Below are 24,390 nucleotides of genomic sequence, written 5' to 3' on the forward strand. Positions count from 1 at the left end.
ATGGCTAGGCCATGTTCTCATGGCCATGGTAGAGGCAAGAGCAATCCCAAATGTACAGGCCCAATTCTAGCCTCTGTCTGTGTCACCCATGCTAATATCAACTAGCATTGGCCAAAGCAAGTTGTATAGATGAGCTCAGATTCAAGAGGCGGAACAGTTTAACCCATTCACCTTAACGGGGAGCTGCAGTTTCTGAGCAAAGAGTCTAGGTGTAGAGAGGGGTGATGAATTGGGGCCATCTTTGAAATCTCCTACAATCTCCAACTTCCTTCCATCGCAGCCATTCAGTGGTTTATGTAACTTTCTCTGTTAGGTAGATATAATGGTCTAATTTTGATTCTAATTTAGGAACTTGAACTCCATCCGAGTTACTTATCTCTGCATTCAGGGTCCCGCATAGACTTAGCTCAGGACACTGGCAACAAATATTTTATTGAATGAACAAAAGCAAAAATGACTGTAGGTTGGGAATTAAAAATGGTAATCCCTAGGTTCAAGATAAAATCGGGTTTTTAAAGTTTTAGAATCATCGGTTGTTAAAAACATTTTTAAAATCAGTTTTTAATGATTTACCTTATTATTATTATTATTATTAATTGTAAAGTATGCTACTTGTTAAATTTTAAATACTATAGACATGTGTGGAGTAAACAGTGAAAGTTTCCTCCTCACCTTTTCCATTCCCTAGAAGCAGCCATTGTCACCAGCTAGATGTCCTTCTGGACATTCTCCGGTGTCTATTCCTGTGCAGATGTGTTTTGTTTTATTTCCTTTTAACCAAAAATAATGTCTTCTATGCATTTTCTTCAGCAACTTGCTTTTTCTGCTCAATGAGACACATTAAACAAAAACCAACATGAATCTGGCAATTCTTTTACATCACTTTGTAATTAATTAATGGCAGCAAAAATATGCATTTAAAAAATAGTTCATACGCATGAAGCATGTCATTTTTCATTTTGCAGACAGTGCTTGGCCCTCATAGAAGCTGTCAGCTCCCATGCCTCTGAGCCTCCTCCATGACCTGTCACAATTTGGGGGAGGAAAATAGAGTCTTCTCAAGTTTTGATCGGCTTTGGGGGAAATCAGTTTCCTTGTTTGTATACGTTCAGTGATCCTAATCAAATAAACCAAAGTAATAGTTAAACTGTTTTCATCCCCTTTTTATCCATAAAAGAGCAATGGTCTATGGTACACAAGCTCTGTAACCTCTGTATCTGCAAAACTGTGGTTGTTTCTACTCCAGGATTACTCATTGGGTAGCTATGTGGATGGTACCTGATAGAATCTTTTCACTAATACATCTATTATCACATATTTGCTAACTTGAATTTTTCACATTTTTTTAAGTACAAGGGATTATTTTGCAGAGAAAAATTTTAGTGGGGTGGAGGGAAATACTATGACTCGTAAGGGAAGGAAGTAGCATTTTCATCTCAGAAATGTTGTGATCCCAGAGACATAAGAGTTGCCATGTTCATACTTCCCATCAACCTAATGACATCTTGGAGAACCATTTCAAACTAATAATTTATTTTTAGGGCTTGATGTTTAAAAAAAATACATAATGGTTAAAAACTTCCCATACATTTAGTACCACTTGGCTTGAAATTATATTCACTTACAACATTTGTATAATGAAGAGCCCTACATTTTTGGAGCTAAAATGAACCTGTGGCCAAGTTTGAACCTAGGCTTATTTTTCTCTATAGCAATGACATAGTTCACTGAGTCCCAAAGTGATTCTCTAATAAAAGTGAGGAAAAAACACAGATTTTAGACTCAACTAGATGAATAACTAAAACTAAAATAAATTTGAAAACTCCTTGGTGAGGTGGAGTGATGACTCATTCCCAGGGCAGAATTGGCAGTCTTCTTCCAGGGATGACTCAGCCGCCTTCACTCTCACTTTGCTCCTTCTGATTCACTATGACCAAGGCAGACAGAGATGGGGCTTAATCATCTGTACAAGACTGACTTTCAAAATCAGTTTATTCATTTATTTCTATATTTACTTATTCACTTGGGAAACTTTTATTCAAATAAAATATTAGTTGAATGTGTACAATTAATGAAAGCTATTCTAATTAACTCAGGATGGAGACCCAGAGCCTTCACCCATTCGCTTCCCACTTATTTCTGTCTTGTCGCACCTATATTTATTCACATTTCATTTTCCTTAAGATAATGAAAAACCCATGCGAGTGGTGGATGATGAGGACTTGGTAGACCAGCATCTCATCGGTGAGCTGAGGAAAGAATATGGAATGACCTATAATGACTTCTTCATGGTGCTCACAGATGTGGACCTGAGAGTCAAGGTATGGGTTTCTGTTTTAAATGATACGGGTCTAGTCCTTAGAATAGCAACTCTGAATTTTTTGTCAATGAATCGATTAAACATATGAATAGGCACAAATTATTTTATAGTGGGAAGGTTTTGGAATGGTTCAGATATTCCCTGTTGCCCTATAGAGTTTGTGCCTAGAAATGCAGTCTATGGAAAGAGCTGGGTTGGATGGCCTCCTGTGGCCCAGCTGTTTGACTCAGACCAAATTCAGGGTCAAGCACTCATCAGACACCGGTTGAATAGCTACGATGTGCCAGTCCCAAGGGATAAAAGGTGAAGAGTATTTGGCTTCTTCCTTCAGAAAAGCCAGATTTAGCATAGACCTACTCTGGAAAGGCCTGGAAGTGTACCTCCTGATCCAACATGGACAAGACAGTAGAGTTCTATACCTTTCTTCCTGTGCTTGGGGACAGAGGTTCTGAGCCATGAAAAACTGTGCCATGTAGTAACACTAATAATAATTATAAAAATAATAACAAAATATCTAACTTTATTGTGTTTTTCTCATGCCAGGCAGTCACCTCAACCCTTTACAATCCCTATCTCAAACCTCTGAGATAAATGACAAGTATTACCTTTATTTCGCAGAACAAAGAGAGGCCCAGAGTGGTTAAAGAACTTGCCGAAGTTCGCCCAGTTAGCACTGCCCTTCATACCTATACAGGCAGGCTCCAGGCTGCACATCTTAACTATTCTGGTACACCAATAGCATACCATGCTTACGTGAAAATCATCAGGGAAAAGGTCCCCCGGGCTAACAGAATAGCTGATCCAGCTTGCAGTCTTCTTCTGGATCTGGAGAGAGGCCTTTTATTAATCTATTCCTCACTTGTGTAGCCCCACCTCTAATGCGAGGGCCTGGACTAGATGGGCCCAAAGGGCTCTGCTAGCTTTCACATTCTAGTTTACTGAATTCCCACTGGGGGCATAGTTCCAAGCTATGTCCAGACTTCTCTCTAGTTTACGCTGCCTGTGCTCAGCCGCCCTCAAATCCATCCTAGGTTGTCGTTGTAAGTCCAGACAGCTATGATCCAGGAAACTGAAGTGCATTATCTTTAAGTTGGAGTCCAACTTTTTTCTGAGAATACGTGTAGAAACATGACGTAATTTTAAGTGACACTTGCTCAATAAAACAGTCTCTGGGAATCACAAACTGTTTATGTAGATTCCTGATGACCACAGAACAGTCCTCCCTCTGGTGGAAAATAACCTTATAGTTCAGGTCAGATACTCGAACAGGTTATTCTATCCCTGTGTTGGTTATAGCATTTCTCACCTTCTCTCCAGTTGTGTAATGAATAGGAACCAGTTTAGTCCCAGAGGTAAAGAAACAGACCTAAGATATGTGTGATGAGGAAGGCACGGACCCTTTCCAATAAAAGGTATGCAGTTCAGAAATTCTCATAAAAGGTAAGGGACGTTGTTTCATGGATTCTGAACCTCCAAACATCAGCAGAGGTACATTTGCGGAAGAAAGTTTATAAATCAATGAACCCTGCAGGCTCTGATTTTCTCCAGCGCTCTCCTGAATTCTCCCAGGCCCTCTCCTCCGAACAGAGGGAAGAAACACCCTTATACACTATATGCTTTCTATTCTATCTTAAACAGCAATACTATGAGGTGCCTATATCAATGAAGTCTGTGTTCGATTTGATCGATACATTCCAGTCCCGAATCAAAGACATGGAAAAGCAGAAGAAGGAGGGCATTGTTTGCAAGGAAGACAAGAAGCAGTCATTGGAAAACTTCCTATCCAGGTACCCCACCTTTGGAGTCCCTGAGGAGGCAGGTGGGAAGGTGTTCTGGGTGAGCTAATGAAAAGGCCAAGGAAACACAAAGTAGACCTGTGTGCCAACCTTCCCTGGTGAAAGGTCTGTCTGCTTCACAGCCCTCTGGCCAGTGGGTTTAGTCTTTTCCTGTCGAAAGGGAGGTTGGTCGCAAGGTTGACTGGGGTCAGCTCCAAGCTTGAATGTTGATTTGGTGGCTTTGGATAGGTCTTTTTTCTCTTTTCTGCTCCTTTTTTGGCACAGAATAAAGAATTCGGACCTGGGAGGGTTCATTTATTCTGTCAGCGAATTTAGAGGGCTCTGTATACAGCATTTATATTTTACATGTTTATTTATTAGGCCTCTCTGGTTCCAAACAGGATTTGGAACACTCTGCTTGATTTTCTGCTTCCTTCTAAGAAAAGCCCCCTGCAGGACCTCGAAAGGAGAAATCCTCTTACCCAGATCCCTGATTCCCTGGGGAGTAGGGTTTATTGAAAACCATTGCAGGAACATTTTAATAAATACACAGACAAGATTGTTTTAAAAAATTGCTCCACTTTCTCCCTTCTCTGTCCCTTCCCCCGTGTTGGGTGAAAATTCTACAGGGCCTTTGGGGCCCTAGGAGGTGTAAAGCTGCAGAAATTCCACCCACAACAGATAAACGCACAGAGTTCTCAGCGTAACACCTCCCCACCTCACCCCCCACACCTAGCTGTACTGTGTGGCTGAGAGGCTCCAGAAACGGACAAGCTCTTACTTGGGGACTCATTAACTTGGAAGCCGTTAACTTCCTTACTTGCGTCCATAAAGCATATTCTCCATATGTAAGTTGGAGAGTCCAGAATTCTATGACTAGTAAGTGGATGGGTCATCCAAATCCCTCTCGATTAAGGACACTCGGGTCTTTTAAAAGAGAACCTCACGATGTGTAAAGAGCAAAGGACTTGTTGTTCATCCAAGTTTTGGGTCTGCAATTTACTAGCTATGTTGACTTCTCTATGCTTCTTAATTAACTTGCCTTAAAAATCTTACCCATGTGTGAAAATATTAGCAAGTAGCCTTCACTACACCCCAGAGTTGCTGGGATCACTTTTTGAAAGTGCATGAGTGGGAGCCGGGGGAAGGGCAGAGGGAAAGGGAGAGAGAGAATCTTAAGCAGGCTCCATGCCCAGCACAGAGCCCAAGAGGGGGCTCCATCTCATGACCCCGAGATCATGACCTGAGCCAAAATCAAGAGTTGGGCACCTAACTGAGCCACCCAGACACCCCAAGGGATCACTTTTTGTATGCCTGCCTCTGTGCCAAGCACTTTCTCTTCCTTCTCGAGTTTAATCTTTACAACAATCCTAGGATCTGAATACTGTAACTATTGTTGTGTTGTGGGTGGGACAACTGAGGCTAACGGAGAAAAGTAACTAACTTTCTGTCGACACTGAGCTAGTGCCAGTTCTAGGACTCCGTGACCCCGGCAGGGTCTGGGTCCCAACGTCCACATTTTTATCTAATACTCCTTTTGAAAATAGAATGTGAATTAGTTTTAGTCTTGGACCCAGAAGCCCAGAGTTTGAAGCAAAGGGAAATATCCCTAAAACCACAGGATTTCAGAGCTGAAAGGAACCTGAGGTTCTTCCTTCACTCAAATTTTCAGTGCAGCGCAAGCATCTGGAAAGAAGATGGAAGGAGCATGCCCACTGGGCAGATGGCTCTTTGTCTAGTCTTGGGGGCACTGAAACATCAACTTCTGATCCAAGGTCATCCCTCTTGCTGGCACTGACTTAGAAGATTGATGATAAAAGCCTTCTCTTGCCCTTGAGGTGTTTTTCTTCCTTTCCCTCCCTCCCTCCCTTCCTTCCTTCCTTCCTTCCTTCCTTCCTTCCTTCCTTCCTTCCTTCCTTCCTTCCCTCCCTCCCTTCCTTCCCCTGCTCTCCTCTCCCCTCCCTCTGCCTTCCTTCCCCCCTTTCCTTCCCTCCCTCCCCTTTCCTTCCTTTCTTCCCTTCCCCCTGCCTCTCTCCTTTCCCTTCCTTCCTTCCTTCCTTCCTACCTTCCTTCCTTCCTTCCTTCCTACCTTCCTTCAATTCCTTCCCTCTACCTTTCTTCTGGCAGATAAGAGTCTTTAGAAGTTCACTTTTGATTTTCACAATTAGTGTTGAATATATTCAAGTTATAAATTTAAGACCGTAGCTCTCTCTTAAACTTTAAGTTAGGCTTTTAAATCATATTATTCTATTTACCGCCTAGCAAATTTTAGCTATCACTTTTAAGGGGCTTTGAACAATATTTGGTCTTGCTTACAAACTCCATAATTAAACAATGTTATTATTTCAAACAGCCATTTTACATTTATTATGTATTTTTGAATTGCTTGAAATGAACAAACAAAACCTTGCTGAGTACTTAAATGATCCAGAAATCTTGTAAACACAGTGAATCTAAAGTTTTCTCGGATGTTCCAACAACTGCACACGACTGAAAACCACACATCTAAGCTAATTGCTCAATTGCACATTCCAATTTAAAGTTTCAAGGTTGTTATTTTATTAAACCAAATTCTCTTAAGTTTCACAAGAACTTAAATGATGTATATAAAGAAGACCAGGATCCTTCTTAGAAGTATCTATTATCACTGTGATTCTTTGAAAACGTTCTCCTCTTAGTTCTAAATCTTCCAGGACCAAAAGGTGCTTACCTGCTGAACCAGCCCTGTAAACTCAGGTTGCCCATCCTCGACAGCAGACAGTTACCACCCAGCTCTTTGTTGTATTTATAGCCACGGATTTGGGCCAGCCCTGAGACCAACAGCTACAGACATTCTGAGAGATTTCTCTTACCATCCCCAGGCAGGCTGTCTTTTTATAATTACTGTGTCATGGGTTTCAAACCTTGACAGGGAAGGCTTGACATGATCTCAATTTCGATCACACACAAAAGTTGCAGCGCTCATTCCTGTTGATCACTGATCCGAATTCGGCATATCTTTAAGACTTGTATGCACATTTTTCATCTAAAGCCGTTTGTTCTGGACAGGGCACGATGATATATAAATGTATTTTCCTTCGGTCATCAGAGCCTTACGGGCTTTAATATTCAGTACTATGTCAGGAACAGGCACCTGCTGTAGCTCCTCAGGATGGAGAGGATTATAATTCGGACGTCCTAGACTTGTGCATGATTTGTGGTCACAACTCATGAAATCACCGTGCTGATAGTTATCATTGATCTTAAAAGTTCAGGTGGGATCGTGTATTACCTAAAGGCATGAGTAAGACAGCCCTGAGTTAGATTCCTGGTTTTTCCACGTATTCGTTGTGTGACCTTGGGCCGATGACTTAACTTCTCCGGGTTTTGGTTTTCTCATTTGCAAAATGCGGATAATAAGTGTATCTATTCTTAAGATTGTTGTGAAAGATAAATTCAGTACTAGAGGTAATGATGAGGGGTGGGGCGCCTGGGTGGCTCAGTCCATTAAGCTCCTGCCTTCAGCTCAGGTCATGATATTAGGGCCCTGGGATAGAGCCCCTCGTCTGATCCCCTGCTCGGCAGGGAGCCTGCTTCTCCCTCTCCCTCTGCCATTCCCCCCACTTGTGCTCTCTGGCTCTCTTACCTCTCTGTCAAATGAGTAAGTAAAATCTTTTAAAAAATAAAATAAAATAAAATAAAAATTAAGGTAACGAGGGCCCACAGCCTAGTACAAAGTGAGTGATCAACGAACACTGGCTATTAGTAGTATTAGTACCAGTTTTTCAGCTCCTAGTTAGAGAGCTTTGTCATGAAGGGAGAGGTAGGAAGAGATTTAGTAAACACCTCAGGATTGAAACCCAGGCAAAGAGAACTGAAAAAAGATTTTTTTAAAAATAGCAGTTCTATAAATAAATAAGTATCCAATCAGTATTTTCCTTCAAATTTGCTGAGTTGTTGGTGAGTCTATACAGCCTGGTTTCAGCTGACCAGACTCTGAAGCCAGTCTGGTCTTCAGTGACACGCATCTGGTTCAGGCTATAATTACGTTCCTCTGAGACAGAAGCCCCAAAGAGTGGGCAAATGCACACTAATTTGGGAATGCCAGTTAGAGAAGCAAACACACACACACAGCTCATAGAATTTTTATTTACTGATACGTTAAAGTGACAGGAGAACAATTTGTCCGAAACAAGGATCTGGGCCACACTGACATCTCTTGCTAGCCCTATGCAAGTGATTTCCTTCGGTGTCGCCAGCTGGAGCCTTGTATCTTAATGTAAAGGTCCGTGGGAGAAAGAATCATCACTTAGGGGAAATGACCTTTGCCTGGCTGTGTCTGCGACAGGGAGTCTCAGATCCTGTCCCTGTCCAATCAGGACAGCATTCAGTGGTGCACGCAGGTAAACAAGCCAAAATATACCTCACCCAAAATAGCTCCTTCGAGGATACCCTACGGCTCTGTGTGAGGCCAGGAAGGCTGGCCTGGTTTGGATGCTGGCTGAGGGGCCAGTGCTGGGCTGGCATGCCTCCTAAGGAAGCAGGGAAGGTACAGGAGACCGTGTCTGTGATCCGACGGCAGTCACTGTTCCCTTTCCCAGGAGATCTTGGACAGTCTCAGATGCTCCTCTCCCCTCCTCCATGCCAAACCCCTTCATCTCCCTATCCCCAGTGGAGATTTTAGTTTTTCTTTCCCCTTGAAGAGAAAGAAGCAGAGGAAGCGAATGTAATGTCATAGCAAGCAGCTCTTGGCGAGCCTTGCTACAGGCATCCATTCAGAGGTCGTATTTCATCAGACTATCATTTTCTCTCATTCACCCAAACCACTATTCCCCCAGGAGGCCATTTTCTTTGGGGTTGAAAATGCTCATGTTCACTGTGAGGCTAGAATGGGCACAGGGAGAGAAGTCATGAATAAAATCAACTGGCTTCCAGCTCAGCGAGTGTACTAACACCCCACAGTTGTCTGCACGGAAGGCAGGAAGCAAAACCCCGCCTCCAGCGAAAGTGGAAGTGGAGACAACTCCATGCTGTTAGCCCTTGGTTGCATACCTTCTCTCCTTCTTATCTCCTGAGGGACTCGACTGTGTCGGCCACGCCTCAGGATCTCTGAGGGTGATAGACGAGGGAGACCATTGTCCTGGGAGTCAGAGAAACTCGATTTTTGGTACCACCTCTTCGATTTGCTAGTTAGGCAAATTACTTCTCTTCTCTAAGCCCCACTTTTTCATCTGTCAGATGAATAGGCTGTGCCTACCCTGACCTCTAATGTCCGTGTAGATGAACGTGGGCTACGAAACGCTACACAAACATAAGGACTGGATCCCTTATTGTACGGCAGCATAATAGATGGATGCCCAAGGGCTATCGACAGAAAGTTCTACATCTAGAAGCCCGCAGATAGGGCCACCATCTATATCTACACCAGCACACGGACAACTTACACTGATGGGTTTTCCTTTAATTCTTAGGTGCTATCACCTCTTTGAAGTAGATGCTATTTTCAGTTCTAAAGATAAGGAAAAACTGAGACTTAGATGAACTCAGCGACATGCCCAAGGAACCCAAAAAGTTAGCAGTGACAAAACATGAACTCAGGTTATAAGACGAAAGCCCTTTCTGCTACCCTATGGTGTTGGAGCAGAAACAGGTTGACCACAGATGCTGCAGTCCTAGGCTCTAGGTGCAGCCCCATCACAGGAGGACTCTATAATGTTGGTTCTTACTAATGATGGTAGGCTACCTTTTAGAACTTACATTTGCCTCTGAAGAATCACCAGCTATCGAGAAAGACCCCTAGGGCTTAGTTTTTCCAGGAATCCTTCTTGACCCTTTGAACAACTTCCCCATTTTCCTTCCTGTCACTGTCACCCTGTCACTGTCACCCACTTTAAATTTAGTTCTCTTTTTCTACTCTGTTTCCTGTCCATACATTCGATTCTTAACCCCCTCGATGCCCTAGTGAACTCTTAAGAACTTGAGTTTTCTTCAGTTCCCTTCTGGTTCCTTATTTCTGTGGCTACAATATAACATACCATTTTGGCCAGTCTTCGTGGTGTCTGAGAGCTTTGTGTCTCCCCAGGTGACCCCACTGGTCGTGGGGGCCAGACTCATGCGTGATGCTTCATGCAAATGCCACAGTAGGCAGACCGTGGAGTTATAACAGAAAAAGTGCAAGAAATGTGGAAATGCAGCTTCATGGCTTTGAGGAACTATGAGATATTTCTAAGGGCCAGTGTTTTTTATTCTGGGCACAGGCAAACCCGACAGCCAAAGGGACTCCGATTTTGTACACTAGCCTCTATTGTTTGAAGCAGTAATCACAGCCTTCTGCTTGTTCCAGGTTCCGATGGAGAAGGCGGTTGCTGGTGATCTCTGCCCCTAATGATGAAGACTGGGCCTATTCACAGCAGCTCTCGGCCCTCAGTGGCCAGGCCTGCAATTTTGGTGAGTGGGAAGCCTCGTCATCCCTGTTTTCCCATTCCACGCTCTTGCTGGTCAATTCTAAAATGGAACAGAGAAGCTTAGATCATCCAAATACTCCTCGGTCCAGACTGGAGATTCCCAGACACTTACTCAGTTGTATTGAGTATAAAGTTGCTTTCAGACTGGAACCTTAGTCAACTGGAGGGTTTTTTTGTTTTTCTTTCTTTTTTTATTTTGTTTTGTTTTGGGTTTTTTTGGTTTTTTTTTTTTCAATATTCTCCCCTCTGGAGTTCTTCACTGAAGTGTTTGAAAATACCTACTGTTTTGCTTTCAGTGATCTGTATTATGTGCCTTCCTGTTTGTTTGTTTGTTTGTTTGTTTGTTTTAACTTGTCTCAACAACGGAAAACCCAGGTATCATCATTTACTTAGATAATACTTAGCTACAAACACTGGGTCCTTCTCCATAGATTAAATGTCTTTTGTAAAACAGGAATGGCTTTGAGAATTAATATATTAATGGAAGCATACTGTACTATATTGCGCTTCCCTTAAAAAGGATTTTGATCTGTAATTGGACACCAAAGACAACAAGATCTGTTAAACAGAGTCTTATTTTTAGGACAAGTAGTTCAAAGAGAAACATAGTTTATTATTTATTTTTTGTAGTGAACTGTTCAGTGTTTTGAAAACTAACATTTGCTTTCTTTACCAAAATTATTATGCTAGTGGCCTAAAGTATCATTTTGAATAGGGACACATAGAAAGGAAAGTGCATAGTACGTAGAAACTTATTACTAAGTTCAATGGTGAATCAAGAGACTGTTTCAAAAGTGGAATTCACAACTGAAATCTCATTTAAAATGCAGTTCTACAGAGGAAGAATTTTGACAGTCATGGGGGAGGGGGAAAGTAGCTAGAAGCCACAGATTTTAAAAATTCCATTCCTAACTGGAACACAGATGAATCAGCATTATTCTGATACTTCTACTAGGAAGAAGAATCATTTATTAGTTATAAAACTGTGTTTGATTTATAAAAAGATAAGGGTATAAGTTTTGTAAAGCATTAACAGAACCTGGGGCTTTACTATGACCCAGTATCTGTAAAATATAAATACATTTCAGTTTTAAGAAATAATAACTCAAAAGCAGGCAGAAAACAAGCTCATAAGAGTAAGAACAACTAGAAAATTCATGAGTTTTTATGTATAGTCCTCAAAGTCATGTATAGTTATCAAAGTCAATAAGACTTTATATCAATATATAAGGGTTTTTTTGTATTTTTAAGCATATTTTAAATTATTTGTAGCCACCAATGTTGCTAAATAAGACAGAAGTTCTTAGAGCAGTTAATGGCCCTTCACAGTAAGAATATAAATAAAATCATGGCTTGTTAATTTTCTAAAGGCAGCTTTGGAACAGTTATTAGGTGGTGTTTCGTTTAATCTCTGCACACAGAGCCTAAATCACACTAGTGCAAGCAGACCCTTTTGTAATATACAGGAAATGTAAACAAGTCCTACTTTCCGGGAATAATTAAATTCATGATCTTTCCTTTTGAAAACATGACTCAACAACATGGAGAACAGAATGCTTCACTTCTCTGGGAGAAGAGCAAAGACCACAAACTTTCTTTTTTTTTGGAATAGCCTTTTGCTTGGATTTTAGCCCCTCCTTAAAACAGCCCCTGCCACGGCAACTGTCAGTCTTCTCCTCTGAACAATAAACTCCATCGATATTTGTATCATTAGTCCCAAGCTATGACCCTGCATGGGTTGGCATTTTGTCAAACACCATGAAATCTTGATATGATGAACTGACAGCCCCCTTGTCCTCCAGTGTTTTTTCTCCTGAATCCCTTCGTGTGCACTTCATCCTCAAAAGAATTCCAACAAGCCACCAAGGCATGACCTTCTCTCCTTTCCTGAAATTTTAGCTGAGGGTGGGAAGCCCGCTGTGCTGGCTTAAGTGCTTCTCCTTGGAATCCTCGAAATAAGTGATAAGAACCTGTCCTTTAAGCTGACAAACTTTTGTGCAAGAAAGCCGGAACTATCCCTGTAACAATCACACCCCGTGGGTTCTGCTGTCTTTTCTCTGAGAGACAGTTGAATTATCCACGTAAGCCGTTGCAACCCCAGGCATGACTTTTTTTCAGCACACGAATCAGCACAGATCATCCCAGATATTTTAATGTTCTGATGGCTTCATTTGTGTTTTGTTATTTAATAGAACCACAGTTTAAGAGCAAATTCTTCTATTTCCATCTACAAACAAAACAAAACAAAACAAAACCGCATCTGACCCTGTTGTTATCCTAAATCTACAATTGGTCTTTTTCAAGGTTTTAAAAGTATTTAATTACTCTTTTTGTAGAAAAAAAAATGGATTATTTTGCCTAATCAGGTTATGTTCTATATTCTTTTTAATGTAGAGATTTATAATTGTCAGATATCAGCCTTTGGAGGTAAAAGATGATTTACCAATTTTATGGTTTTCTTTTTTCTTTCAGGTCTGCGCCACATAACCATTCTGAAACTTTTAGGGGTCGGAGAGGAAGTTGGGGGAGTTTTAGAACTGTTCCCAATTAATGGTAAAGCGCTGTTATTTTAAAACAGTATGAACTATTGTTAAGTTCAATTAAATTATATTAAACTGTTTGCAAGCAGTGGGTGTACCTCTAAGGTGAACACAGTCACTGAATTCACCCCACCTGTGTGTGTGTTCACGCACAAGCAGGAAATAGAGTGTGATCACTAATATCGTTGTCAATATAAATCATTCATAAGTGACAATAAAAGTAAAAGCGTACGTTTTCTAAACCAGAATAATGCTTTTGGTCTGCATAGGACTTTATGACTTACAAAGCATTTTTATCTGTGCCATCTCATGTAATTCCCACAATAATTTTATGAAGCACATGGGTCATATCTTACTGATTTCCTTTTAATACATGACGGTCAATACCGAAAGGCTCAGGGAAGCTGAAAAAAGGTGACTAGTGATTCAAGTTTTCAGAAAGCAAATCAGTTCTTCCTTGCAAAACCAAGATCTTCACAGGAGATAATGTGCATGAACTCCGGGGCAGAGAAAGCGTCAGCACCCTCCCCCTTCCCCTTCTCCTTTTCACTGACCCTAATAGTTTAAATACATGTATCCACATCTTACGTAATTGGTGTTTTTCCTCTTTGAAAATGAAATAAGTTTTTTGTTATACAAAAAAGTACCAAAAGGAAAGCCGTTAACTAAGCTAATTGGAAATAAACTTAGAAATATAAAAAATATAATCTTTGTTCGTGACAAACTTGAAAGAAGTTGATCTTGCCAGAATTAGATTAAAGGACTGGTTTTATGTTTTATAACATTCCTGTTAAAAAGACATCACATGTACCAAAGTTTGACGCTAATGGTGTTGGAAAACATCAGGGACATTTAATTTCTAGTGGAAAAACCCAGCAACCTTCTTTAATTGGATTTTGAACCAAAGGACTCATGGGTCCTTTCTCTGTTCTCATAGTGATTTCTTCTCATTTCGATGTTTGCTTGAGGACTGACTCTTCATTACACTAACAACTTTTCTACACCTGTTCTAGGGAGTTCTGTTGTGGAGAGAGAAGACATACCAGCCCATTTGGTGAAAGACATCCGGAACTATTTTCAAGTGAGCCCGGAGTACTTCTCCATGCTTCTAGTTGGAAAAGATGGAAATGTCAAATCCTGGTATCCTTCCCCAATGTGGTCCATGGTGATTGTGTATGATTTAATTGATTCGATGCAACTCCGGAGACAGGAAATGGCCATTCAGCAGTCACTGGGGATGCGCTGCCCGGAAGATGAGTACGCAGGCTACGGTTACCATGGCTACCACCAAGGGTACCAAGATGGTTATCAGGATGACTACCGTCACCATGAGAGTTACCACCATGGATACCCTTACTGAACAGAAATACGTAACCTTAGCCCCAGCCAGTTTCCCCTGCAGCTGTTAAAGCCACAAGCGGCCAGCTATGGAAAGGAGTTTTTCCACACCGCCTACATTCCCTGCCTTTTTCTTTCTGTGTTCTTCCAAAATTAAATAAATAGCAAACTTTTGCCAACTCTTGAGTTGTTATTGAAACCTTAAACCATAAAGATGTTTAAAGGAATCGTTTGTTTCTCTAACTGGAGGGGATCTGGTGCTGAATGGATATTTCCCTCTTCTTCTATGATAGACATTATTTGGAATACAAAATTTTATATAAAAATGTTTATACCTCTCATTTACATTTTAAAAAGTATTCACTGGTAAGTAAAACTATGATTGCTGAAGAAAATTAAACATCACAGCACAGATGTTCTCAGAAAACATCTGAGCACATGTAACAGAGGAAACAGCTTCTTAACACTTTCAGAAATGTCAGTCTAAAAATGATTGAGATGGCTCTGCTTTACATTGTGAGTTTCTTTCATAAAGCTTGATACCACAGGAGTCCAACGATATTGGCCACCACAGCCAGGAAAAGCACCAAACCCTGCTTTGCTATCATAGCCATTTCCTGCCCTGTTTCTCTTATCTTGTTGTCTTTTCGGAGATAGATCAGAGGGCCAGGAAAAGGAATCCCTGAATCATCACCAGAGTCTGGTACTGCAGCCAGAGGAGATACTTCCGGGGTTTTAGGGGTGCCGTGGAATTCCTGGCACAGAAGACCTTGACCCCTCACACTTGACACCCCTGTACTTACTCGTTAATGGACCTATTACCCTACTGGCATTTTATATAAGAAAATTACAAAGAAGGAGATTATATGCAAGGGTTCTTTTTGTTTTAAAAGGTAAATGTTATTGAGTTACAATGGACAGAAGTGTAGCTGGAGTGCAAAATGCAATCTTTATCTTTGAAAAAGAGCATTTATTTTTTAGATATGATAATTCAAACTAAATATGCTCCCTCCCTCCCTCCCTCCCTCCCTCTTTCCCTTCCTTCTTTCCTACTTTCCTTTTTTTCTACAAACAAAAACCAAGTAATATTAACAACTAATATTTGTGAACTTGCCCTGAGGGAGTTAGTCTGATTCCCAGGCATTTAGCACCCTAAGAGTGCCAGCCTCTATCAATAATGGGGATGCTTATCTTTTTGCACCTCTTATTAAGAATTAATTCTCCAAATCATCTTGGTATTGGTTATTAACTCTAATGAGCATAGATATTAATAACTGCATTCAAGCCACATGTGAATATTAGCTATTAACTTATCTGTGGCTATTTGCACAAATTTGCCTTTACATCTTCTGGACTTTTTTATACATAATTATATCGTAAAAGTGGAATTTGTAGCTCAATAAACTTGAGAAGTCACTTATTTTGCTCTTCATTCTCCATGAAGACCATTCATTCTTACCTATTTTATAGGCAACTGAGGTCCAGACAGTTCAAGCGACTTTGGAACACAGTTCTCTTATTGTGTAAATTGTGGTTCTGCCCCCCCCCCTCCCATGGTGAAGAGCTTTCCTCCTCTCACCTTTTAAAACAGTCTATACCAGCTGCTCAAAGGGTGCAGGTGGGAGAACCAGGATGATGTAATTACTCTTAAATATTTGCCAAGATGATGGATAGCTTAAAATCGCCAATAAAAAATGGGTTTCTTTACCATCGCTTCTGAAATTACGTAGGGACAATTTCTAAGTAAGGGGCCCAAAGAGTCTCGATTTTGGGAAGTATAATAACGAGGGAATTTCATCTCCCAAGGAAACCAATTAGATAATAATAGAAAATTTACTTATAGAATAAGATTAATAAAGTTCTAGCTTCTGCAACCAAAGAAAGACAGCACTTTTTCATAACCTGAGATTACTTTTCACTGGCACTGAAATCATAGTTAGCAGGGTGTCTGAACTCTCTTTCCTCATGTGAGTGGGCCAAGAAGCCATGAATCATCATTTGCAGAGCTGTAGAAGAAGCCGTAGCTCAGCAAAGGGACTGAGACATTCAGAGGAAGATGCTATTGGGAAATGTCCTCAAATCTTATAACCTGGAAAAACACAAAGTACGTTTCAGTAAATGGGAGGATTAGAGAATGAGATCACCTGAATCTCTGTCTTCTGGGAGTACAGACCGGGGCACTTGTAATCTGGGTATTTTCTGTTTGTTTGGTTTTTGTTTTTTAATGAAAGTGTTTCCTTCCAAACAACAGCAACAAAGAAGACAGTTTTCGAGAATTATTATGGAATTATGGTATGTAGAAAGAAATCTCCCAGCAGAGTGAGGGAAATCTGGAAGACTCTGAGGAGGACAAAGTTGCTGGTTGTCAGATTTCACTTCCATGAGTTTCCAGGAATTGTTTTTCACTGGAGAAATCGCAGGGCAGAGAGATCCTGCCTCAGAGGCAGAGGCAGGCAGTCCAGACACAGTGGAATCCGTAGAGCCCAGCTGGTCTCATTTTCCGGAGTAGAGTTAACATTGAAGTTCACACCTTCTCAACTTCTAGAGTCTTGGTGATAAAAACAACTCAAGACTAGGAGGAATGATGGCTCAATGAGCACGAATTGATGACCTCAGTATTCAATAATGTGTGGAAATTCCAGAAAAAGAGAAGCCTCTTGAAAAGAACCCATATCTGTTTTTCTGCCACCACTAACTCCCCTTTCCCTGCAGGATTGCTTTCTTTTCCTCCTTTCTCTTTCTTGGCTGCTCTGTACTTAATGGTTTGGGGTGGGGGGGAAGGGGCGCAGGGAGTGGGGTGTGGTAGGAGTACTCTTAACTTCATGACAAAGTGAAGCAAGGTTAAATGCTAACTACTTCTCTTCAGTACTCTCAAAGTTGGTGCAAATCTCCCAAAGCCAAACTTTCTCTTAGTTTTGTACGTGTTATTAAGAACTCAGGAAACAAGGTTAGGGCAGTGAGAGGCAAAGGGTCAGGTGTCATAGAATTCAAGGGTGTCATAAAATAGCCACTGGACTTGGGAAAATAGCTGGTCCTCACTCTGCCACAGACTGACCTGTGTGACCTGAGATGAGTCATTTTACCCCTGGGACTCAGTTCCTCATCTACAAAATGAGAGAATAGGAATAGATATCTAAGTTATCATCTAACTCCATGGTATTTGTGAATCTTTCTTGGCCAGTAGGGAGAGGATGCTAAACTCAGAGGTTTCCTCTGATTGAATTAATGTTAAATTCATAGAGAACCCAGACTTCATAGTTCAGATTCCAGTTCCAGATTTTTATGGGAATAGGGAAATGTATTGAATACCTTCTTTCCAGCATGGTGCACTGCTGTGGCTGGACCCACTGGGCTCATCACCTCTAACACAGAAACCCTAATCATCTCCATATAGCCAGACTGGACCTTCCAAGGACATTCAGGCTAGCAAAGACTGAGCATCCCAAACACTGATGGAGTCCCTCCAACAAGGTGTATGCTTGCTCTCCAACACAATTTCCTAATGTGGTGACCACAGGCATCACCTCTCTGATAACCTGAAGCTTGGACAAACTGGGGTGTCCCTGGACAGACTGCAGAGACCTTAAATACTAGCACTTTCCTTCTAGAAAGCAAAAGAGTGATTCCCTATTCCTCCAGTCTATGGGTTGATACATGTGGCAAAGATGCTGGGTGAAGGGATAGGGTGATTTTAAATAGCTAAAACTGACCCTGGGCAAAATTTTCTTTGACTTCCCACCTCCTCCATAAGAATCATTTTCCCTTTTCCAGCCACTTTCCCATGACCCATTCTGGCTCAGAGATGACTCCAACTGATTAGGCATAACTGAGAGGCTAAAGGTTCCATCTTTTCCAAGAATATCTACAATGTAAAGGGAAATCCTTGAAGGAGAGAGGTAGGGAACAAACCACTTCTGGAAGACTGCCAATCCCTGGAAGCAAGCCTCACTTTTCTTCCCAAAAATGTTAGAGAAAGAATAAATTCCGCCTGCAGACTTCACCGTCATTCCATTTGTTTCCTTCAGTCCTCTTTTCTATCTTTAGCTTACTTCTTTGTGATGAATACTCTTCAGAGAGCCAAAGTAGGGTAGGGGAGGCAGAGGCTGGAATACTCCCAAATTTGGCAAGACCTGATCCACAACAGCTGAAAGCCTTGATGTATGCAAAGAACCATCTGGTCGTTCTGGTTCTTAATCCAAGACACTAGCTTGTAGATTAGACTCAAGTTATATGGTGACTCAAACATTTATTTTTTTTATTCCATTTTCTGTGTAGTCTGCTAGAAACCAGGAATATAAAACTGAAAAAAAAAAATTCCCTGCACAGAAGCTCACAGACCAGTAGAGAACAGTCACATGCACAGTTAATTATAAAATATTGTGTATGGATAATCAATATTGGGTCCTCATGTGGGGAGGGACAGGTAAGGGGTGCAGAGGGGACCAAGGAGAAATGAGTGGTGATAGTTCTTCGGTCTTTTGGAGTCTAGAATTATAAATTGCTCTTCCTGTCAAGCTCCACATGATGTGAGCAAGTGCCTCCTATTGACTCTATTGGCACCATGGTCAAGGGCTTTGGATACCCACAGTGCAAGCACTGCTTCTCCTCGGAACGTCTTCCCTACCCCAGATTTAAGAAGTTGTCTAGAATATCCATGGGAAGAGGGTAGCATTAATTCATTTGTAACCACCACCCTTTCACTGAAATAAGCCAAAATGAACAAAAGGTACTGAATTTATAGAAGAAGACTTCATCAAAATTGAAACTAGGGAACGGCTCTAATCTTATAGCATGAACTCTGAGTAATGGGTGCCTATTTACCGTCCCCAACTTGGGGAAACTTGGCAGGAGGAAAGATAACGAATACACTTGTAGTCCATTACCCATGCAAGGTCAGCTGTCTGAGAGGCCAAAGATAGGTGACATGGATGTGTCCTTACGTTCCCCCTTCTGACTCACCTAACTTCCTAATTGGAGGAAGGAGGTTTGGAGGTGAGGGTGTATATATGGAGGAGAGAGTTGGTTTACAGCTAGGCTTGGAAATGCTTAATCTTTATCTCTGGGGAGATAAGGATGTCTGGTTTTTGACCCTTGGCCAGGATTACAGCAGTGGGATTTATGATGTGCTGTTCAAAGTCTGGAACTACTCTGGTGATCCCTAGGGTCAGTCTCTTTAAGGATGGTTTCCAACTGGCCTAACGATTAAGTAAATCCAGCTGATTACATGGCCAGCGAGGCATAAAAGTCCTGGAAAATTCTGCTTTGAGCTCTCCCAAAGTCAAGATTCCTCACACAGATCTTGGTAGTTCAGGCAGGAGCCAGTGGAGACAGCGTGGTCTGTATGAACAGGTGAGAATGCTGCGGAGCATAGTCATGAGCTCTCTCTTGGACCGCCAATGTCTACGCTCTCCTTTTCTTGCTGCACTGTACCCTTGGCCTTTAAATAAAAGTGAGTGTACTCTGTGGAGTCTGGTGAGTCCTTTCAAATATGAACTTGGGAAATCTCTGCAGGGTGGTGTGTGTGTGTGTGTGTGTGTGTGTGTGTGTATGTCCATAGATATTTAAGTATGTATTTGTATACATACATGTGTATATATAAAAATTTACAAAATGTAAAATACAGCATTTTATATAGTATGTTAGATGTACATAGGGTATTAAATATAATATGTAAAATATTATATGGTATAGAAGTAAGTATACAATATAAAAATTCTAGCAGTAAATTCTAGCTGTAGAGAAAGTTTGTGTGCTACGTTCAAGGTACTTTGCTTAACCTGACTTCTTAACCAAAGCTGGGCGTTCCACCTAAAACAGAGGAATAAACTAAAACTCAAGTGACACCCCCTCCTCACAGACAGGAGATAGCTTTCCCCCTTCTTTATGGAACTGACCCGCAAAGTAGAAGTTTCAACCTATAAGAAAAGCATCATCTATAAAACTCCCTCATTGCAATTGTCTATGGTCCCTGCTTCTTAGTATCCAGGTAAAGAGCAATTAGGTAAAGGAGATTCTATCTATACCATTTTGTGGCAAATACGTGGCAAATATTTAACTCAGAATGTTAAACTTTTTAAAAGAGGAGTACACAGAAACCTTAAAGAAAGGACCCATACTATAGGCATTCAATCACCTAGGCTTAGAAAACACCTCACCTGTAAAAGGAAGAAAAAATCCATACACACATCCATACATAATAAGATAGCGGGGAAACATTTAACTTCTTGCAGCACTAAATGATAAAAAAGAGATTTCTGATTGTAAAAATGGGTGACTCAAGAAATATTTTCCAGACAAGCTGTTATTCATGTTAAATGAGTATAGAAAGTAAAAAAATGTAAAGCCAGTTTGAGCAATATGACTAGAAAAAGTGCTGTTAGTAAATAACTGCTAGATGCTAAAACAAACAAAAGACCCAAAACCTCAGGGAGTGTATCAGCCAAAAGCCCTTTCAGAAGAGAAAAATCTATTTCTATTTCGTGGCAGCTTCTAGCGGAGAGATAAATTAGCATTATAAAGTTATGAATGAGGAAATTATGTCATGAACAAATTAAGTTTAATTAGCTGTGATAATTGGGATTACTATTAATCTTGAAAGAAAAGGTACAAAACAACAAAAAAATTGAATGAACTTCCAAATCTCACCATGCCTATGATAGCATTAATTCCAAAAGGAATCAATCACTATTTTATGTCCCCACTAAGAGAGCATATTGTCAATTAAACATATTATTTTTCATGACTTAGAATTTTTACTTTATATTTCTTTAAAGAGCTCTTAAAGATGTATGTACCATTTTCTAGTTTCATAAAAAGGCAAACTGTAACTTAAATAAATTAATTACGCTATTTCTAAAACATCTTCCCATTTGGGCCAAAAATCTTTTGAATCACTTGCTGGTGCAGAGCTGCAGATGTCTGAGGTTTTCCAGAGTTCTCTGTGCCCTTGAGAGAACTGATGATGACATAGCATTTCTTAAGTTTCTCTGTCTCCAGGGTTTTCCAAAACTTTCAAGCGATGGACACCCATTTTGTAAAATGTAATGCTGGCATGTTCCTGATCTTACCAGGAGATCTCATTGGAAGATTTTCATTCAACAACCAGGACTCTTTTCCTCTCCTAAAATGGTTTGGGGTTTTTTTGGTGGGGAAGGGGGGCAGAGGGAGGGAGAGAAATCTTAAATGAGCTCCACGCCCAGCACAGAGTCCTACACAGGACGTGCTTTCACAACACTGAGATCACAACCTGAGCTGAAATCAAGTGTTGATGCTTAACCGACTGAGCCACCTAGGCATTCCTCTCGTCAAATGGTTTTTAAGTGGTTTGTTGACTAAAACATTGTCCAGTCATACCAAATGCCTGCACGTGCAAGCAAAGACAACGTCATCATTATGCCGCAAGACAGTAGCTATTTTAACCTGCCATTGCTTAAGGCATTCCAATCTCAGAGATGGTAATGTGAAAACATAGGAGTCTTAGAGTAGACAAAATACAGTATAGCAGATCCAGATAAAATTCTTGACTTTATTAGGACAAACTGGGAGTTGGGAGGAAACATAATATTCTAAGTTCCTCATCTCTTAGTGAAAGGAGTCAATGACTGTATTTTAATTTTTCAATAAATAAATTTATAAATAAGTTACTAAATTTGCTTTTTTAAATGTAAAAATAATTACTGGTGATGAAATAGATTAGAAAGGTAAGTAGAATAAATGTCAAATATTACAAGCAACTTTTGGACTGGTTCAAAATATCAAACCAATACCAACTTTCTCAAAAAAATTATTGCATACTAAAGGACCAGCCAAACTACACTTAATAATTCAATAAAAATATGCAAACAACAGAAAGAATACAAATCTCATTTTCTAATCAAGTGTATGAAAACCAGAAATTAACAAAAGTATGAATCAAAACCTCAATCCACAGCCCTTGACTCAAGACAGATTAGTTAGAAGACAATGATAATACCATATTCTAAAGTTTTTGGGGATTGGCCTAATATGTACTTACTCCAGGAAATGTTTCTACTAGTTATAAAAATGTTCATTAACAAATGAGAAAGAAAATAAGTGTATTTCAGGTACATAAGATAGAAAAAGGACATTAAACAAATCTTGGAAAAATGGAACATAAACTTCAATAAAATAAAAATTAGAAACAACTGCTTGTTAGCTTATTTAAAAAAAAAAAAAACAATAGAGAAATCATCCACACACAAAATTAAGAAAATAGAATTACAGTAACAGAAGAAAATAAAATAATTTTGAGAATGATTCAAAAATTCCTATGCAAATAAGTTTGAAAATCTGGATGATTTTTTAGCAAGAGGAGGATGAGAAATAAATAGAGAATGTTGTGGGGGTGGGGGGAGAAGGGGCTCAAAAAGTGACAAGCCTAGGCAATTCCATTGGTGAGTTCTTTCAAAACTTTAGGGAACGCATAAAGCTGACGTTTTAAAAATCTTTCCAGGGCACCGAGGCCAATGGGAGTTGGCAGCTTGACCCACACCACATCCGTATGGGATTGTCAGGGACATGGGTTGATAAATCCCGGCAGGATTAAATGCATTACTAACAATGTCAGCAGGTTTCAGTTATCTTGGCAGAGACAGGATGGTGCTTGAAGCAAGTAAAACAGCAAGGGAGGGCAAATGTTCTGCAGGTCTGTTAAGGGATTTATTGTGACTTTATCGGAGCAAAACAACCCCTTCTCACTAAACTCATATATGAATTGAAAGTTTATTGCTTTTATAGCTATATTTCTATTTTAATTTGCAAATTTGTTTTGGTTTTCATATAAAAACTATAAGCAAGGAAGTTTATACTTCATATTATGTTTGTATGAGTTTAAATAACAGCAAAGGAGAAAAAGGCCAACACTGAGATCTTTTAGAAAAAACATGGTTTTTCTCTTAAAAGAGGAATATAGATTACTCAATTTCAGGAAGTCTAAGTGTTAGAGAAGGAAAGCTACTGTCTTTCCTTTGAGTTTGGCTTTCTCTGACTCTTCCCCACACTGGAGTGGTAAGAGTTGGTGGGAAAAACCAGGACTTACATAAAAGGGAAAAGAGCCAAGGAGGACCTGGGCTGTGTTAGGTCAAGCCTGTTGGGCTGTTTGGAAAAGCGCAGGGATTCCCTGCAGCTGCACAGTCTAGTCCAGCTCACAAGCAACAGGACTTCCACGTGGGAACTGAGAGGCAAGCCTCGGAGCTGTAAACAAAGGAATCTGGCCCTGAGTCTCCTCTTGCATGTGGACCATGAAAACCTATAGCAGCAGGACACAGCTGGCCAAGGATTTGGGATCCTGGGTCTGGGCCATCTTTCCCTCTACAAGCAACATCCACATCCTGCTTCCCTTCAGGATTAGGCACTACTGGACCTAAGTTTGGTCCTGGGGCCGGTGACAGAGCTGGAACCAGGTCGTTGCAGGCCACACGTGAGGTCCAACCAAAGGCTATTCAGAAACTATGAAGCAAGCAGATTCAGCACATCAGTTGTAGGTCATACCTGCTTAGAAGAGCATCTAAAAATAAGAAGGGATTTCAGAAATCATTTAGGCCAACTTCTATACCAATGAAGCAATGTCTTCTAAAACATTCTAATGGTACAATCTCTCCCTGAAAACTTCAGTGATCAAGAATTCACTACTACTCTCTACTGCTCTTCAGGACCTTTTCTACGGTTGAAAAGAATCGTTTGTTCGGAGGGTCTCGGTTACAAGGAAAAAATAACTGTCACTCTACAATGTTCACTCTAATTTGGCTCTTCAGAGTAGGAAACACTACTTCTTTTTCCACATAACAATTGTTCTTCTTCCCAGGTCATATACTTGACTCCAAGAGCACTTGAGATGATTAGCTGTGGTTTCTGGACCTCTCACCTTCCAGTGATTCTCCTTTCAAAGCATTAGTGCCCACAACGTACTACAGCCCGTCCACGCCGGAACTTCACATTTTAGCTCCAGCTCTTTC

At 40.6% G+C, this 24,390-nt stretch overlaps 1 protein-coding gene across 1 annotated transcript in view; it reads left to right on the plus strand.

Annotated features, from left to right (window-relative positions):
- Positions 1–14,595, plus strand: part of CCDC80 (coiled-coil domain containing 80) — a 35,615-nt gene extending 21,020 nt beyond the window's left edge. Inside the window, exons 4-8 of the mRNA XM_026493284.4 lie at positions 2,185–2,321; positions 3,959–4,107; positions 10,418–10,521; positions 13,011–13,091; positions 14,092–14,595. Of these exons, the coding sequence (XP_026349069.1) occupies positions 2,185–2,321; positions 3,959–4,107; positions 10,418–10,521; positions 13,011–13,091; positions 14,092–14,438 (818 nt within the window). The 3' untranslated portion in view covers positions 14,439–14,595. The remainder of the gene's footprint in view (positions 1–2,184; positions 2,322–3,958; positions 4,108–10,417; positions 10,522–13,010; positions 13,092–14,091) is intronic.
- The last annotated feature ends 9,795 nt before the right edge of the window (positions 14,596–24,390 follow it).

The sequence above is a fragment of the Ursus arctos genome, unplaced genomic scaffold, assembly GCF_023065955.2.
Source record: "Ursus arctos isolate Adak ecotype North America unplaced genomic scaffold, UrsArc2.0 scaffold_4, whole genome shotgun sequence".
Taxonomy (NCBI): domain Eukaryota; kingdom Metazoa; phylum Chordata; class Mammalia; order Carnivora; family Ursidae; genus Ursus; species Ursus arctos.